Here is a 16,788-nt window from a genome sequence, read left to right as displayed (position 1 = left end):
TAAGTAAATATTTTGCTAGAAATCATTTGTAGATCAATAAAATGCAGACCTTCTGTGACATTTTTTAGAGTACTGTTTTGAAAAACACTGTGTTCCTGCTTCAGGGAGAGCAACGTGGGTATTTTCACATTTACTTTGGAGGTTTTTTGGTTATAAAACTGTGTTTTGAATGAGCATGTCAGTATTTATCACCCAAACTGTTAGTACAGCTTCCTGCAAAGTTTAGTTCCTGGACATCAAAGAGGTGAGTTGAAATATTCTGAACCTCTGGACTTTGATCCTAGATTCAGTAAATCCCTGAATTATTTTTTTTCCTGGCATCTTTTTTGCTCCCTGCAGCTCCAGAATTTCACACTGTGCGCAGATAAAAAGGTACAAACGTTAAGTGAAATTAAATGGGCCTTTGGTCCCACCAAGGATTGCAGCAGTCTACTCTGCTCTCCAAGTTTGTGTGTTTCAGTTGTATGAAAAAGGAAATTTAATAAAAAAACACAGGCAGGGAAAGCTCTTATTTGGGGTTTTGGATTCATGGTCCATGTTTTACCCTGACCTGTCCAGAGGAAAGTAAGAAGCAGCGTGAGGGGACATTCCAGCCTACTCCAAATGGAACGAGGCTCTTTACACTTTGGAGATTGCGAAAAGGAGCAAAACAAGCAAAACCCCTGGAGTGTCCACAGAGGACAAGAGGGGTAGCAAGGCTGCAGGGTAACCAGAGTGAGGAATGAGCCTGTTTTTCCTTGTGTTCCCACAGCTTGCAGCAGCCAGTGCCGGAGCTGCGACTCGGCCGCCGGCTGCACATCGTGCAGAGATGCAGCCAAGGTCCTGCTCTTTGGGGAGTGCCGGTACGACAGCTGTGCTCAGCAGTATTACCTGGACTTTTCCACCAACACTTGCAAAGGTGAAAAATGCCTTGCTGGTATCAAGGGAGAAAAAAAAAGGAAAGAGAAAAAGGAATAAATGCAAGTGAGAATCCGTTAGATGGCAGCGGGAGCTGTGCAGGTGGCCTACTTTAAAAAGGGTGCAGGAAGGGGAAAATTGTTCAGTGACAGGTTGCTTGCGAGGTTTCTGCAGGTTTTTTTTGCTTTTTGGGCAGCCTGCTGTCACATACTTGAGCCTTTCAGTGGAACAAGATGATTGCAAATCACTCTCTTGTAAATGATTTTGTAACTGAGCCAGCAAAGTTTTTAAGGGTCAGGTCCAGCAATTCATTTAGTCACGGGTCAGCTGATCAGGAGTGAGCTTGCCAGGCTAAGTCTCTTTGCAGGGGCTTATCTGGCCTCCTGTACTTACCTGTCTCTCTCTCTGTCTTACTAAATCCTGCATCAGCGGATGGCTGCAGAAACAGCAGTTTGGAGGGATTTAAAAGACACGTGACTTGAAAGATTTCCAGAACTCCCCAGCAGAGTGTTCCATGATGGAAATAAGTGATGTTTTCCCACAGCTTGTAGACCCCAAGTGCTAAGCCCTTGTGCAGGGTGAGCACCCCAGAAAGGGCTGCCCTGAACTGATTTCTGTTTTCTTCCAGAGTGTGACTGGAGCTGTAACGCCTGCAAAGGTCCCCAGAGGACTGACTGCTTGCTGTGCATGGAAGGCCACGTTCTCTACGAAGGAGCTTGTGTGGAACAGTGTCCTCCAGCTTTCTACCGGGAGTCAGACACGTGCCAGAGTGAGTTTTCATGGAGCATTCCCTCCAACATGTTCCCTGCTTGTCTCCCAGGAGCTGCCATGCTGAGCTCTTTGCCTGTGTCTCTTCAGGGTGTGACCAGCCCTGCCTTCAGTGCCACCAAGCAGACAAGTGCAGCCTCTGCCCAGCCCCGTTCTTCCTCCTGGGCAGTGCCTGTGTTCCCAAATGTGGGCAGGGATACCACGCAGACGAGGCACAGCGCCAGTGCACAGGTGAGCACCATGAGCTTGGTGCAGGCACGGTGGGCAAATGAGGAAGGAACTGCTTGTCAACTGTTATCATAGCTCTTTACCCACTGTTTTGACTCTTTTTCTCAGGTAGGTAAGACACACATAGTGGTGTTTCTGCTCTGAGCCTGGGGACAGCTCTGCGTGCCAGTGGCTGTGCTGGTTTTGAGACTGAGACTGGTTTTATCTCAGTGGGGTTGTGCTTTCCATCCCATGCAGCTTGTCCTCCTGGATGCCTGGAGTGTGACAGTGGCAGCCTGTGCCACCTCTGTGACAGCAGCACGTTTCTGAAGAATAAGATCTGTGTTTCTGCCTGTGGCCAGGGTTTCTATGGCAATCCACGGACCAGAGAGTGTGAAGAAGGTGAGTGCTTCACAAGAGACAGCACCATTTATCATCAGTGTAAAGCCAGTGACAAAATGTCATGGGGGAAATCCCTTCCTGAATCAAACTGAGTGGTTACTTATCCATTCTTTATTCTAAATGAAGATTTACTAGTCTGTCTGCAGCTGGCTTTCAGTTCTGTGACAGGGAAATCAAGGTGGGAAGTCATTTGCCCAAGTCGTGGTGGGGATTGGGATGGCTTGCGGTTCACCTGGGTCAGGAATGAGCAGGCCACCCAAAACCAGTGCTGGCAGGCACGATGCCAGCACAGCCCGTGGTGGTCCCTGCAGTGACAGCTCTCCCCTCTTTCCCTTCAGGCAGCAGGCATCCCCGGAGCTCCCGTGTGGGCAGCACCCTGACGGTGGGCATTGGCGGGGTGCAGCCCCTAGCCCCGGCCCTGCTGGGCTGTGATCCGGCCGGTTCCTGGCGCCAGCCGCAGTTCCAGGTGGACAGCATTCCCTCCACCGGCCGGCTGGTGATGCTGCGGGCCGGGCGGGAGGCGCCGCTGAGCCCCGGGCAGCGCTTCGGCTGCGCGGACCTGCGGGACAGGAGGGTGCGCTTCGTGCACGGCACACAGGAGCCCAGGTGACTCGGGGAGGCTTCGTTACTGAGCTCTTGCCTCACAAAAAAAACTGCTGTATCTTGAGAACGGGTATTTCCTTTTCCCATGGAAGCATTCCTACGGGGAGGCACGCTTCCCACTGCTGCTAAATCGGCTTGCAGCTTCTTGCACTGTACCGTGGTGTAACTGGTGCTGCAAAACTTCTCAGTTCGTGGTGGAAGGGCTCACTGTGACCCAATCCCAAACCTTCTGTGCTTTTGGGGTGCAGGAATATGTCCCATCTTCAGGGCACTCAGCTGAGAGTTAAAACTGGTGTATTAATCTGATTGTTACCACAGTTTGTTGACATTGTTAGGAGGATGCTCAAGCGATGTCACTGCTGTGCTCTCCGGCATAGTTTGCCTTCAGTCATTCCTTGTTTGCCTCCAGGGTCAGCTCTGTTAGTACCCTGGAGTAATTAGTGGTGATTAGTGGCTGGCAAAGCTCGCACTGCAAGGGTGTTGCAGGGAAGCAGATTTTTCCTGCAGCCAGGCTATAAGCCAGCCACCCTGCCAAATCTCACACTTGATTTGCATCACCATAAAGCCTTGGCATCAGCATGACATGGGTGGAACTGTTCTAAATTTCTGGCTGTATAAATCAGGGAGGTCTTCCATCTAAATCAGATCTGAAGAAGACTTTCAGGGTGTCCTGATGCCAAGGGTTAGCTGGTGCTCACCAGACTTCAGGCATATGTTCCTGTATTTCCTGTATCCTGCTTTTTTTTTTTTTTTTTAGTCTACCTGGTATTCACCATGAAATGTCAGCATCTTGTCTTGAGAAACAAAGCTGCTTTATTACCAAATATCACTCTATTTATTATTTATACTGTTACTTTAAACCTCAAGGTGTTTGGGGTGGCATCACTGAAAAGTAAATGGGAAGAAAAATTCCTGGCAGGTCCTGAAGCCAGAGAAGTGAGGTTTTTCTTTAGCAGCATTTAGAATTGGCACTTTATCTTGGGGATGCCATCTGATGTTACTCAAAGGGAGATGAGGGTATATTATCACACAGCTAAAGGTGCTTTATTGTCTGTTGTGACTGTTGTGAATGTTCAGGAAAAAATACTATAAAAATGTAATTGAAGGAAACTTGAGCTAAAGCTTCTGTCACTGAGCCAGTCACTTTTGCTGAATATATAATGTGCTTATCATTGCTGAGTCCTGGAAGAGTACTTCATTAATTTATATTATCCTGTATTTTGCCTTGCTGGGGACCTGTTTAGGAAAGGACAGTTTTCCTTGAAGGTCAGTGACCAAGAGTCATTCTCCCACCTTGAGGTGATCAACATTCAAGCCTTCTCAACACAGGTAAGAAAGCATGGAAACAACCCCAAATTTGGTACCATTTGAAGCCCTGGTTTCTTGCAGGGGTAACAGAGGAGCTGGGCACAACTTGAGCAGGGGCTCAGATCAGGCAGGTTTGGCTCAGCTCTCCCTTAGGGCAGCAGCCAAGAGTTACATGGAGGAAAAGAACTTGGGGAATTGACTGGAGAGGTTGGCCTGTGCCATTTTGCTTGTGCAGGGAATGGCAGCTGTGCAATCACAGAGCAATTATCAGTGAGGGCTGAGGAATCCCTACTGCTCCAGTTGTCCTCTGGATCTGCTGATGCTCCCATTCAGCCTCTTGCTGCAGGCCAATTGGGCCAGGATTGATCCTGACTGCAGGAGAGCTTTGACACTCAGGTTCAGTGCTCTGTTCTGGAGCAGCTGGGAATTAAATCAGTGTGAGCTGAGCTAGTTAAAGCATGTCTCTTAAACTTATCACCACCTCTGGGCAAGATGATGGTGCTGCCAAGCATCTCCTGTGTTATTGTTATTTAAAGTCTGTGGACAATCTGTGGGTCTCACCCCAGGGAGGGTACAGGCACCTGAAGAGGTTCCAGGTTTCCAGGGGGGGTTTGCAGCTTACATTAAGCTTTTTCCAGTGTGGAGCTGTGGCTACTTGGCATATCCTTACAAATAGAGACCCTAAAGTGCAAAAGAGAATCTGCTACTCTTAAGGCCCATTTACATCCTAAGAGGGGCACCAAATGACTTGACAGAACTGTTCTAGTGCTGGCTCCTTCCTGCCTACAAGCCTGGCTCAGCCTCCACCCTCCCCATGGGTAATTTATATTCCATAGTAGTCTTTCCCATAACTTCTGGAAATTAGAAGTGCTCTAGTTTGTCCTTTAGAATAAGACAAACTGTGGGTTTTGATCCTGCAGTGTTTATATTGATTCTGGCTGGTGCTGAGATCTTGGCTCAGCTTAATCTCTTGTTTGCCTCAGTAGGACGTTCACCTGAGTAAGAGCTGCAGTCACTGTCCCAGAATACATAAGTGAGGTTTAATGATAGGAATTCTGGCTGCTGATCCCTAATAACCCTGGGAAGCCATGCACAGGTGAGGTGGCTCCCTGGTGGATGTTCCCAGGGCTTTGCCTTTGTCTCTGTGGGAACGCCTCCCTCCCGAGGCAGTGCATTACCCATGGCAAATGGTGTTTATTGGGATCAATAGACACTGCAGATTGAAACTTTTCTTGATGACAAAGAACTGGAGAACTAATTTAAACCAGCAGAAATATGGCCTCTGGCAGGTTTTTGGTATAAGTTGAGTAAGGCAGTGGGGAGTGTTGGGAATGAAATAAATACTGATGATGAAGACACCCGGTTTTGCTGTCATCTCAAAAGGCTCATGAGGATCACCTAGAGTCACGTGCTTGCTATATAAATGTCCCAAGTTTTTGCCTCTCCTAAGCCAAATGTGGCATGAGAATTTTCTTTTAAAGGGACTAATTCAGTTTAAATGCTAAATATTCTTAGATCTGCCCATCGGGGGAAAAGAAAGTGGAGAGCAATTCTCTGCTGCTAAGAAATAAGAGATTTCCAGGGATGAAGTGAGCTGATGTCCTTATCCCCAAACTTTTAATTCCAGACTTTGATCATGATCCAGCCTCCCAGGCTCAGCAGACACCTCAGAGCTGCTTTTGTGTTCCAGGCGCCGTTCGTGTTCAGGAACGAGCCCCTCCTCGTCGGCAGGGGACAAACCGGGACCATATCGGAGCTGGTGCTGGGCGTGGGGGACAGTGACAACCCTCAGGACGTGGTGCTGATGGTCCTGGAGCCCCCAAGGCACGGCAGGCTGCTCGGGGCCCCTGGGGACCCTGCCACCTTGTCCCTGGGTGACCTGGCAGGAGGGCGGCTGCGCTACGCCCACGACGGCTCCGACAGCCGGCAGGACGCGGCTCTGCTGCAAGTGAGCGATGGGTACCACTTCCAGAACATCCTGCTCCTCATCAGGATTGCTCCCGAGGTATGTGCTGGCGCATGAACCGTGGCAGGCACGCTGGGGGTCTGGAGGAGGGCCACTCTGTCCCTGAGGTGTCACTAATCCTGAGTAACCAGCCGGAGGAGGTAGTGGGTAAGTGGGTTTTGGAGGTTGCCTGAATTTTTGGTTTACCACAGCTCCAGTTGTGCAGCTTTGCTGATTCAAAGTCCATAGTTACTTGATAAAAGGTAGTAAACTGTAATAAAGCAGAAGGAAAAAAGCTGAAGATATGTTCATTCCTTCCTGATGTGAAAGAGTAGCAACAAGTAGAGCTGTCATTAGAGGTCGTGGTTTGCAGTTTTTTATGTAGAGATCTGACACACTGTCTTGGAGTTCCTCACCTTGGGAGGAGCTAGGAGGAGATGACATTGCCCCCCTTTGGCCCTCTCTGCTGTGTGAGATGTCTTTCACAGCAGCTTGGGCAGGACAATTTAAGGGAGCTTGGTGAGTGCTCCAAGTGGCGGTGGGGCTCTGCAAAAGGAGGCCCTGATCCCATTTGGACCCTGCAGGTTCCCCTAAAGCTATGGTAGTAATTAATGTTAATTAGTGCTGTGACTCATACAGCAGCCTGGGGATGAAAAAGGGATTGTTTTCAAGACTGGTGCTGCTATTAGACTCCTGGAATAAAAGGAGCCCTGCCTGTGGTTTTCACCCAGACCACTTCCATGGCCCTAAGGAGTCTGAACAGGATCGCAAAGGCGGTGGAAATGCTTGGACACCACTCTGTGTTCTTTGTAACACCTTCTTTTCCCCACTGCTGATTTAGCAGGTTCCTGTAAATGCCAGTGAGGGTGAATTACTGAGAGTGGTTTCTTTTATTATCCTGTTTTGTGCTCCCTTGTCTCTCCTTATCATTCCACATTTCTCTGTGCAGCACTTGGCTACAGAGGGGAATGAGGGTGGTGACAGAGGTGAGAGCAGGGCAGCTTTTAGGGCTTTTTCCAGTCCCTTTTGTTGCTAATGGCTGCTTTTCCCATCCAGACCCTTTGCTGGAACAGTTGCAGTTCCAAGGGACATGGAAGCCTTTCTTTTCTGAGAGGCCAGGGGGAACACAGAAAAAAAAGGCAAAAGATGTTTATTTTACGGGTACCCCGGACCTCTAGAGATCCAGCTAAGGGAGACCTCCAAGGTATTTGCGAGGCAGCTGACCTTGCCCTGCCTGGAAGCAGGTAGATGAAAACACTTCTACATTTAAAAAATATTTTTAAAATAGATTACCAAGCAAAAAGTGCTGTCTCATGAGTCTGTTCTTATTAACAAGCAGCATCAAAGCCATGTGGGAATGGTATCACAACATGCTGGACAGGTTTGATGTGGCCAGTGAAGGAACATTCAGTTATTTAGTGACCTAAGAGCTGAAGGTTTCCATGTTTATAATAAACCCACAGTGTAAGTGCAGTACAAAATAGGTGGGTGCACAGCAGACATGCCAAAAAGGAGGTCAGGAATCATCCTGTAACGTGGTTCCTTTTCACAAACATCGTTTTAGCTTTCTCTCCTGTCTCTGTGGCAGATCCAGAAGAACAGAGCAGTGAGTCATTTATCAGTTTGGGGGCTGATTATGTGGAGTAGCAAGTGAGGAGGGAGGTGATCCCTTAGATGGAGCAGTCAGGATTTTGACTGATCACACAGTTCAAGGCGAACTGCAGCCACAGCCAGTTTCAAGGTGAATGTGCAGAAATCCACTAAAGAAGTCACATTTACAGCAGCTGGACGTATACGAAGGAACCATGGCATGGAAGAGGTCACTGGGATTTTGGTGACCTGTCCAACAAAGCAAATTAGAGCCAAAAAGCTGATATCCTTGAATGCCAGAGTAATGTCACTGAAATAAATGGAAACTGTACTGAAACTATTATTGCAATCCAGTGCTGACATCCACATTTCAGGAAGCTTAAATTAATATTGGAAAAAAAATTTTTAAAAGCCACAGGAATAGTTTGAAGGTGAGGAAACCCACAAAGTAACTAAAGACTTGGGTAGATGCTCACAGAGAATGAGCATGCTGGTAAAAGAAAAAATTATGGAGGGAGACTTGAATTTAGGGTCAGCAGCAGGAAATGAGGAATTAGAGGATGAGGTCAGTTCTACAGGCTGGGAATGGGGTCTGAGGGATACTGCAGAAGATTTCTTCAAGCAGACAAGCAGGGTAGAATGCCTAAGAAATTCCAGAACTCTCCTTGATCATCTCTTTTCCCTTGGAAGTGCCATTGCTGATGTGGCAATCAGTCTTTCCCTGCTGTCCCCTGCCTGCAGGGCGCCAGGAGCCCCCGGCTGGTGAGCAATGCCCTGGTGTGGGTGCCCCAGGGAGGAATGCTGCAGATCTCCAGGACAATCCTGCACGCCGAGCTGACCGGTGCCAGGGACTCTGACATCACCTACACCATCACTGAGGGGCAGCCCACACACGGTAAATGCCCTGCAGCCCTGCTGCCCCACAGCAGCGCCCTTCCAGGCTGTTATGTGCACGTTTGGGGGAATGTTTCCTTCGGATGGTGTGGTGGCTGAGTGTGCTAGCCTCATCTTTTTCCACTCCTAATGGCTGTACAGAGGAACAAAGCACTTTTGCCCTTCCTGATCATCTGTGTTCCTCCAGTTGTGGTGGAATCCTGGCGTGTTTACAGCCCTGAGAGAGCAGAATGTTAGTGCCAAAAGATAGTCCTCCATGGTGAATGCCTGCCTTGAGAAGCACAGAGCAGTATCTGCCTCTGGAAATTTACCTTGAAGAATTCCCTACATTCTGTGACATTTGATTTAATTTGGCCCAGAGGAAGGGGTTGCTGACCGAAACAGGATTTCTGGTGTTGTTTGGATCTGTAGATAATTCTTGTCTCCAGATTCCTTCTGAGAGGCTCTGAGCTCAGCTCTCAGAGCAGTGACTTTCACCAGAAATCCCATGCTTAGGGAGGATCTTCTGGGTACAGGGTAAGGAGGCTGTGGAAAGTTCTGGGATTTGTGACTGAGCCATAAATGGAGAAACATGGGATGAAAAAGACATGTCATGTGGAGGGAATTGAAATATGGAAAGAAAAGAAAAATGCTCCTTTCTTTCTCAGCATCACTATTTTCTTCACAAAATCCATGTGTTCAAATAACATGTTTTGCACTTCTAAGAAATGATACCGCATATAATTTGCCTGGGAAAATTAGAGGATCCCTCTAGCAACATCCATGTGTTTTTTTATTTCCTTTTGCTGGGAGGACAGGCTGGTTTCCATCAGCTGCCAACACCTGATGGAAACAGAGATAATAAGAGTTTTGCAGTTTAGAAGAGAAGTAATTAATTTGTATTCCCCCTTTTGCTTTCTGCAGATGAAGGTCTGTCTTCCAATTTTTAATAAGCATTTACAGAAATACAGGAGTTTTTCCCTGAGGAGCTTGTCTCCTGCTGCCTAACCCTAACTAAAATTTATAATCCTGTATTTGTATCACCATAATTATTGCTGCTGTGATTAATTGCAGTAATATAAGCAGGTTTGTAGCTGCAGGAAGAAGCAGCAGAAATCAATGATTCCCAAAATTTTATCTGAAATACTGTTTTGCAGAAAGGGAGGGAAAAAGTAAGAGAGAGAAATGTGGAAAATTGGTCCTGAATCCAGGAGGCCTTATCTGCTTAACTTAGTCTGTGAATAATGGGAAAGATATTCATACCTATAGAAAATATCGAATTTGATTTTTAGGTTTTTAGGGGAACTCTCATAAGCAAAACCATAATATCTGGAATGTAATTAGGGTACTGAAAAAGGAATTTTAGCCCAGAGTTTGATGATGGAATGGAAGTGTGATATTGCATCTTGCTGAACCACTTTTTTTTGTTGCTCCAACTTTTCAAGGGTGGTTTGAGGAAATGAAATGGAAGAGCTTATGATGGATGATTCCCATAACAGAGTGATTAATTATCAATCAGCAGAATTATCAACCCGTTTAATGGAATTAATTAACAAGATTGCCCAATGTCACCGGGATGTCTCAATGACTGCTGATGGCTTTAGGGAGCTCTGCTGGCATTTCTGTCACTTGACACTGCGTGGAAAAAAGCTCTGAGTGGGTGGGCATTTGCCTTGGCTGCTCCTTGGCTTGCTGCCTGTGTTCTCCCAAGCTCCTGCTTGCCTTTCCCAGGGGAAGTGGTGCTGCTGGTGCCCATGGCGGCGGACGGCCCGGCGGGCTCCTGGCAGCTCTTGCCCGATGGAAGAGCGGCCTCCCCCACCACCTCCTTCACCCAGCAGGACATCAGTGACGGCATCGTGTGGTACAGGCACTCGGGGGCTGAAGTGGAGAGTGACTCCTTCCAGTTCCAGGTATTCCTTGTCCTTTCCCTAGAAATACCACGTGGCAGCTCTCTGAGGTGACTCCACTCGTGTCCTGTGGAGCCAGGACACTGCACCCTCTCATACAACCTAGAATATTGACGCCAAGTGAAAAACGTTCCAAGTGACTTTTTAAAAATTGGTGAGCCCCAGAGTCACACAGCCCTTGGTTTCTAAGCTAATAATTTCATTTTGGCTTCAGAGTCCTCTGTCTTGTGAACAGGCCAAAAGGTAGAAATACTCCCCAGCAGCTGGGAAACTGAAATAAATCCCCACTCCCCAGAGGTTTAAGAGCCATAAAATTGTTCAGACAGGCCCTTGCTGTTTGCTGGGAGGGTTTCACAGCCTGCCCTCAGTAAGCCTACGTGAAAACTGGCTCACAGTGTTTGTTACATCTGGTTTACAAGGCAGGATCAATTACTGTAGCACCACAGAGGCAATTAAGGTAATTTCTAAAGTAATTAACATAAGTGATAACGAGGAATTTGTGAGGATCAGTGTTGAACAAGCTAATCTTTGGCTTAATTGCTGCGTTCCTCTTAGAGACTATGCATTTTGCATGAGTTGAGTGTTTGGGTTCAGTAGCTCAGTAGCAATAACTGCACAGAGAGCTCAGAAGGGGAGCTGGGAATACCTGGTCACATCAGGACACCATGGCACCCCTGTCCAAGTCCAAGCCTTGAACTTTGGCTTGGGACATTTCATTGGTTTTAGGACAGAGCAGGTGCAGCAAATGGCTAAAATGACATTGTTCCTTTCATCAGAGCTTACATTTTTATGCATTTTCTAAAAATTAAGGCTTCAGGATGTTCACTTACCCATTCCTGTGGCCTTTTCTTCCCAGGTGTCCAGCTCTGCCAGTCCACAAGCCAGCCTGGAAAGCCACGTGTTCAACGTCGCTGTTCTGCCCCAGACACCCAAGGCCCCTCAGCTTTCCCTCGGCTCCTCTCTGCACATGGCTGTAAGTGACAGCACCACACATATGGCTGGAGTAGGAATGGGAAAAAAGTAGATTAGAAGAGTAACTGGGCTGGGGGATGCAGATAATACCCATGAAAAGCTGAAAAACTCAGTATTAAAAGTAATGAATGTACAGACTGGAAAGGAGAGGGGAAAGAGAAGCAACATCAATGTTTTATGTAATTCTTACCCTTTCCTGAGAAGCCAGGAGGAATGGCAAGAGAGAAAAACTGTGGCTTAGACCGTAATGAGTGGGGTTTGCCAGTAGTTCCACTGTAAACTTGATCCTACCTGCTGCTCTGGGAATGACTATTTGAATGAGAATGGTCTCTCTAAGCTGGTTCCTTCCCCAGCTGTGTTGATTGGAAAGATGATCATAGAGTTTCAAGTCAGTTTTGTAGGCTCTCAGGCTGTGGTGCAAGCCTTCCCTGTGTGTCCCCACCACCTTCTACTTTTCCTGGCCTGCATGCCAGGCATGGGGCCAGGAAAGGCACAGGAAGCAATGGGAGAGGGATTAGTGGGAAGCCCATGGCACAGCAGCCTTGTCAAGGTTTGAAATAGTGGCGACCTTTCCTGGGTGATAATGAAACATGGTCAGACTGCTACTTGGAGCCATTCATCTTCCTGCTCCTGACTTTTTGTTGTTGTCATTATTGACAGAATTGATGGGAGAGATGTCTGGCAGAGCCACACAGCACTGGATTTTATAGCTAATTACTCCCCACAAAATTCAATAGGGCCATAAAACACCTTTTACCTCACCACCTACAAGTCCCACCTTTGGGAGAGACAAATAGGCCTTGGAGGCAGCGAGGAAGAAACATAACCTTAAATCTTTCTGTCAGAAAATCTCACTTCCCTGCCCCAGTGTGATGGAGTTCTGTTCATTCATCTTCAGACTCCTTCAGAATGAGACTTCCAAAGCTGAGAGGAAAGCACAATACTGTGAGTCCTCCCATCCCTCTAGTCTTGACTTGGACTTGTGCTGCTGGGAAAGGTCCAGAGAAGTTTGATGACTCTTTTGTTAAACTGGACACAACGTCTATATTGGTTTTTCTTCAATCAAGTAAACCTCATTCCCCCATGTTGGTAACCTTTCATGTTCCAAAGCAGGTTATTTAAGTGCCCAAATCCTTAACTTAGCTTGTTCTCTCCCTGTTTTTGCTCAAGATTATGAAATGAGCTGGATGCTTTTCATACCCAGCTGAGCAGTTTAATTTGTTAATTCTGCAGGATTAAGGTTCATGAACACGTGCAAATTAACTGGTTTTGGGCACTTAAGTCTCTTCAAGTAGCACTGTAATTCCTTTAAGGCCCTGCCTGCCTTTGGTTCATGATAATCTTGTTATGGAAGGATGAGAGCAATTTTAGTCAGGTTTAAAATAAAAAGGAGAGCTTTGGTTCCTCTATATTCCAATTGAATGGGCTGAGTAATTTTCAGTCATTTTCTTTTGAAAGAGAATGAAGTCCAGCCACATCAGACTACATGAGAAAACTACACAGACAATGAACTACGTGTTCATCCAGGGGATTCTTGATCAAACTAGGTTTTCCTTTCTTTCTGTTTAATTACTGTAGGCCAAAAGAGAAACCTGGCCACCTGTGATTGTGGAAGTTGTGCATCTGCAGGGGACAGGGGGTCAGGGTCAGGTTTCAGAACTGGGCCTTTACATCTCAAGACTGTCTTGTATTTACTAGAGCAAAGCAAATTCTCTTTCAATGCATTTTTGGGTGAATCTTTCCCTGTCTCTGGCCTTGATGCTCATGGTCTGATGTGTTTATTGAGGTGCTGGAGGACCGTGTGACAGTGATTGAGCCCCATCACCTCTCCTTTGTAGACCCGGAGGTTCCCAGCGAGAAAATCCTGTACAACGTGACTGTGCCTCTCCTTCCTGGGCAAGGCAAGTGTACCTGCTGCATGCCACATTTTCTGAGCACATCTCCTCCTTCCCTCAGAGCATCACTCTGTGGAGGCACCTGTTAATCCATCTGGCCTCTTTCCTTGGCTTTTAAACACCTTGTTCCTTAACCCAGCTTCGTTAGGAATGTGCTGCAGGGTTCAGACAGTTTTTGCTGCTGTCTGAATAATTCTGAATGTTGTGTCCCATGGCTTTCTGCCTCCCACCTCTCGAGTGAGAGGTTCTGTGAAGAAATGCCTCAGTGAGGAATCATTGTTTCATTTCTCTTGTCCTTAGAGCCCATCCTCCATGCAGTTGCATCCGTGTGACTTGTTCTGGAAGCGGTACAAAGAAGTACCCAAAGGGGAAAAGGCAAAGGAAGCTGTGGAATCAGGTAATTAACCCCTCCTGGTAATGCTGGTGTCTCTGCACCCACAGGTATTGTGGAGCACAGGGACAGGCCTCTGTCCCCAGCCAGGCTCTTCAGCCAGGCCGACATCAACCACGGCAGGATCGCTTATCGCCCGCCGGCCGCCGCTCCTCACCTCCGGGAGATGACGGCCTTCTCCTTCGCAGGTGAGCTCCCAGTGCCCCTGCAGGGCTGGCACAGCTGCACTGCTGCTGCTCCTCCCTGCTGAGGAAAGGCTCTGCCCAGTTCAACATCAGCACTTCAAATTTCCCCCAAATCCTCCCAGTCCCCGTCAAGGCGTGCTTTCCCGTCCTGACCACATCACTCTGTGCTTGTGTTTGTCCCGCCAGGTCTCCCGGAGTCCGTGAGCTTCCGATTCACAGGTATGTCTGTTGCCAGGCTTGCAAGGGTCTTTCAGGGTGAGAGAGAGACAAGAGTCTTGATTCCATGATCAGAAGGCTGGATTTATTATTTTATGATACATATGTTACATTATGACTATGCTAATAGGAATAGAGAGAAAAGTCTCAGAAGCTTGCTATGCTAAGAAGAGAATAGGAATGAATAAACAAAGGAGCTCTCTCTGATTCTGTCCCAGAGAGAGCTCGGCCTGTGATTGGCCCTTAATTGTACACATCCAACATGGGCCAATCACAGGCGCACCTGTTGCATTTCACAGCAGCAGATAACCACTGTTTACATTCTTCTTCTGGGGCCTCATCTTCCCAGAAGGAAAAATCCTAAAGAAAGGATTTTTCACAAAAGATGTCTGTGACATATGTCGGCCACTTTTTCTTTCCTGGCCACAGCAGTTTTCATCCTTCTTTTGCCCTTCCCATTGCCTGTTGCCCCTTGGCCTTTGCTCTGCTGCAGGCACACCTGTGGGCACTCAGTAGGAATTTCTGGAAATGCACGTGCTTGGGGAATATTAATTTGTCAGGTTCCCAGCAGTGCTTTACAGAAGCTGAGCTGCAGCTTGCTAGAGACATCTTTTTCCAGTGATTGCCTGGAATCAGTCCTAAAAGCCTGATTTATCCCCATTGTCCCCCCAGTGTGAACAAGGAGTTTTACACTCTCATTTTCTTTAATACAGCATGGAGACATTTCTGCAATTAAATTGCCACAGATAAGCTGCTTGCTTATTTAACACATCCTTCTGTTTCCATGTGCTTTCTGGCTTCCACTAGCAAGGAGAAGTCCATGTTCTGAGTTAGAGGCAGAGAGAAATGCTCTTGGCCTGAGTGAAATGTGTGTATGCTCACAGATAAAGGTGGGAGATGAGTCAGCCATGTGGAATGGTGATTTTTGTACAGACAGGTGAATTTCCCAGGTGAAGGGTCCCTGCAAACCCATCCCTGCACTCAGGCATGGTTTCTGTCTGTGCCTAGTGTCTGGTGGGGAGCACACGAGCCCGGAGATGGTGTTTGTCATCCACCTGCTCTCTGCTGAGCAGCAGCCTCCAGTCTTCCAGATCGCAGCTCCCTTCCTGGAGGTCAGCCAGGGGGGCAGAGCCACCATCGGTGAGTGGTGTGCATGGGGCACGGGCTGGGGCTCAGTTCTCTGCCAGGAGGCCCAGCTTCATTTGCCCTGGGGTCACTTGAGAGCTAGTCTAGGAGAGAATTCCCTGACACAGCCTGAGCATTATCAGGGCACAAACTATTTCCATGGAACTTGTAGCTCTCAGGCTGGGGGAGCTCCAGAATTATTTACTTTTCTTGTACTGACTGAATTACAGGTTTTTTTTGGCTCCATTCACATCAGCTATGCTCTCTTTCCCTGGCACAGGGATCCAGTTGGCTGTAAGTGACACAGATACAGCTCCTGAGGGCCTTTTCTTTGAGCTGGTGAAACCTCCCCATCATGGCATCGTGCTCAAGTACAGCGCAGATGTGCAGGAGCTCATGAGAGCAGGTGAGTGGAGCAAGAGTTTCCCTCAGTGCAGGAGAGGGGTCAGCCTGGCTGGTTTATATGAGCAGGAGGAGACAGATGCTCCTGGCAGATCAGGATGCATCCATAGGGAAGCCTTATCTAGCTGTGAGCTCAGGAAGCAGCTGGGAAGAAAAGGAGGGTTGATGTCCTCCTTGAGAATCACGAGGAGTCGCTGGCGCTGGGAAGGTCATAGCTTTTCCTCTGCCCTGCCAGCTCCTTAATGAATGTCCTCATAACCCACAGCCCTGGCAGGATGGGATGAAATGCCAGTTTAGTTCTTGATTAAGGTCATTTGAGTTGGATTCCTGCTCTGAGCAGGGTCTTTCTGACTCGTGTGTCTCCTCCCTGGGTAGGCGACACCTTCACCTACGAGGACGTCACCCGGAACGCTCTGCAGTACGTGCACGACGGCTCGGCAGCGGCAGAGGACAGCATGGAAATCTCTGTCACCGACGGTGTCACCACAGTCACCACGGTGCTGAGGGTGGACGTGTCCCAGCTGGACACCCACGGCCCCCAGCTGGCCCCGGGCTGCCTGTTGGCTGTCACCGTGGCCAGCAAAAGCTCTGTGACCCTGTCCCGACAGCACCTGGCTTACACGGTGGGTTTGCATCTGCTCCTAAGCCCAGGGAATGCTGCCAGGCTCCCTTTCCTTATCCCCCACACACCTCCCTGCTGTCAGCATGGATTCTGGCTAGAGAGCTCAAGTTTTGGCTGCTGCCAAAGAGAGGATAACAGACTCTTTCATCCCACAGGGATTTAAGGTTATCCCCATTTGACTGTACCAGAGGTGAACTGCCATGCTAAACATGAGAACCTAGTTAATCCCAGATTTTTCTGTCAAACAGTCTTTCTAGTAAAGCACGTGGATTTGCCAAGTGTTAATCCCTTGAAAACTTCAGCCTCCTCACCCACCTTTTTCTGGGCAGATCGGAAGGGGGAAGGAGTAAACAACCCTAGGATGCTGCAGAGCTTGGTGGCTTGAGTTGGTCCCAGGGCTTGTGGGCTGTGCAAGAGTTATCCTGCTGGTGACATTCCCAAGAAAGCTCTGTACTCCTTGCAGATGATGTAGCACCCTCC

General features: G+C 48.0%; 1 protein-coding gene across 1 annotated transcript in view; it reads left to right on the top strand.

Moving 5' to 3' along the window:
• FRAS1 (Fraser extracellular matrix complex subunit 1) overlaps nt 1–16,788 on the top strand; it is a 106,611-nt gene that overhangs the window by 67,421 nt on the left and 22,402 nt on the right. The window contains exons 24-39 of the mRNA XM_054283763.1: nt 752–898; nt 1,526–1,666; nt 1,756–1,896; nt 2,131–2,274; nt 2,613–2,880; nt 4,122–4,206; nt 5,876–6,190; nt 8,462–8,615; nt 10,325–10,503; nt 11,357–11,473; nt 13,259–13,373; nt 13,809–13,946; nt 14,130–14,162; nt 15,168–15,299; nt 15,565–15,690; nt 16,062–16,309. Of these exons, the coding sequence (XP_054139738.1) occupies nt 752–898; nt 1,526–1,666; nt 1,756–1,896; nt 2,131–2,274; nt 2,613–2,880; nt 4,122–4,206; nt 5,876–6,190; nt 8,462–8,615; nt 10,325–10,503; nt 11,357–11,473; nt 13,259–13,373; nt 13,809–13,946; nt 14,130–14,162; nt 15,168–15,299; nt 15,565–15,690; nt 16,062–16,309 (2,483 nt within the window). The remainder of the gene's footprint in view (nt 1–751; nt 899–1,525; nt 1,667–1,755; nt 1,897–2,130; nt 2,275–2,612; nt 2,881–4,121; nt 4,207–5,875; nt 6,191–8,461; nt 8,616–10,324; nt 10,504–11,356; nt 11,474–13,258; nt 13,374–13,808; nt 13,947–14,129; nt 14,163–15,167; nt 15,300–15,564; nt 15,691–16,061; nt 16,310–16,788) is intronic.

Source organism: Melozone crissalis, unplaced genomic scaffold (assembly GCF_028551555.1).
Source record: "Melozone crissalis strain CALT ecotype California unplaced genomic scaffold, PUWL_Pcris_2 ptg000039l_1, whole genome shotgun sequence".
Taxonomy (NCBI): domain Eukaryota; kingdom Metazoa; phylum Chordata; class Aves; order Passeriformes; family Passerellidae; genus Melozone; species Melozone crissalis.
Note: the sequence above shows the minus strand (reverse complement) of the source record. Positions and strands in the feature narration are given on the sequence as shown.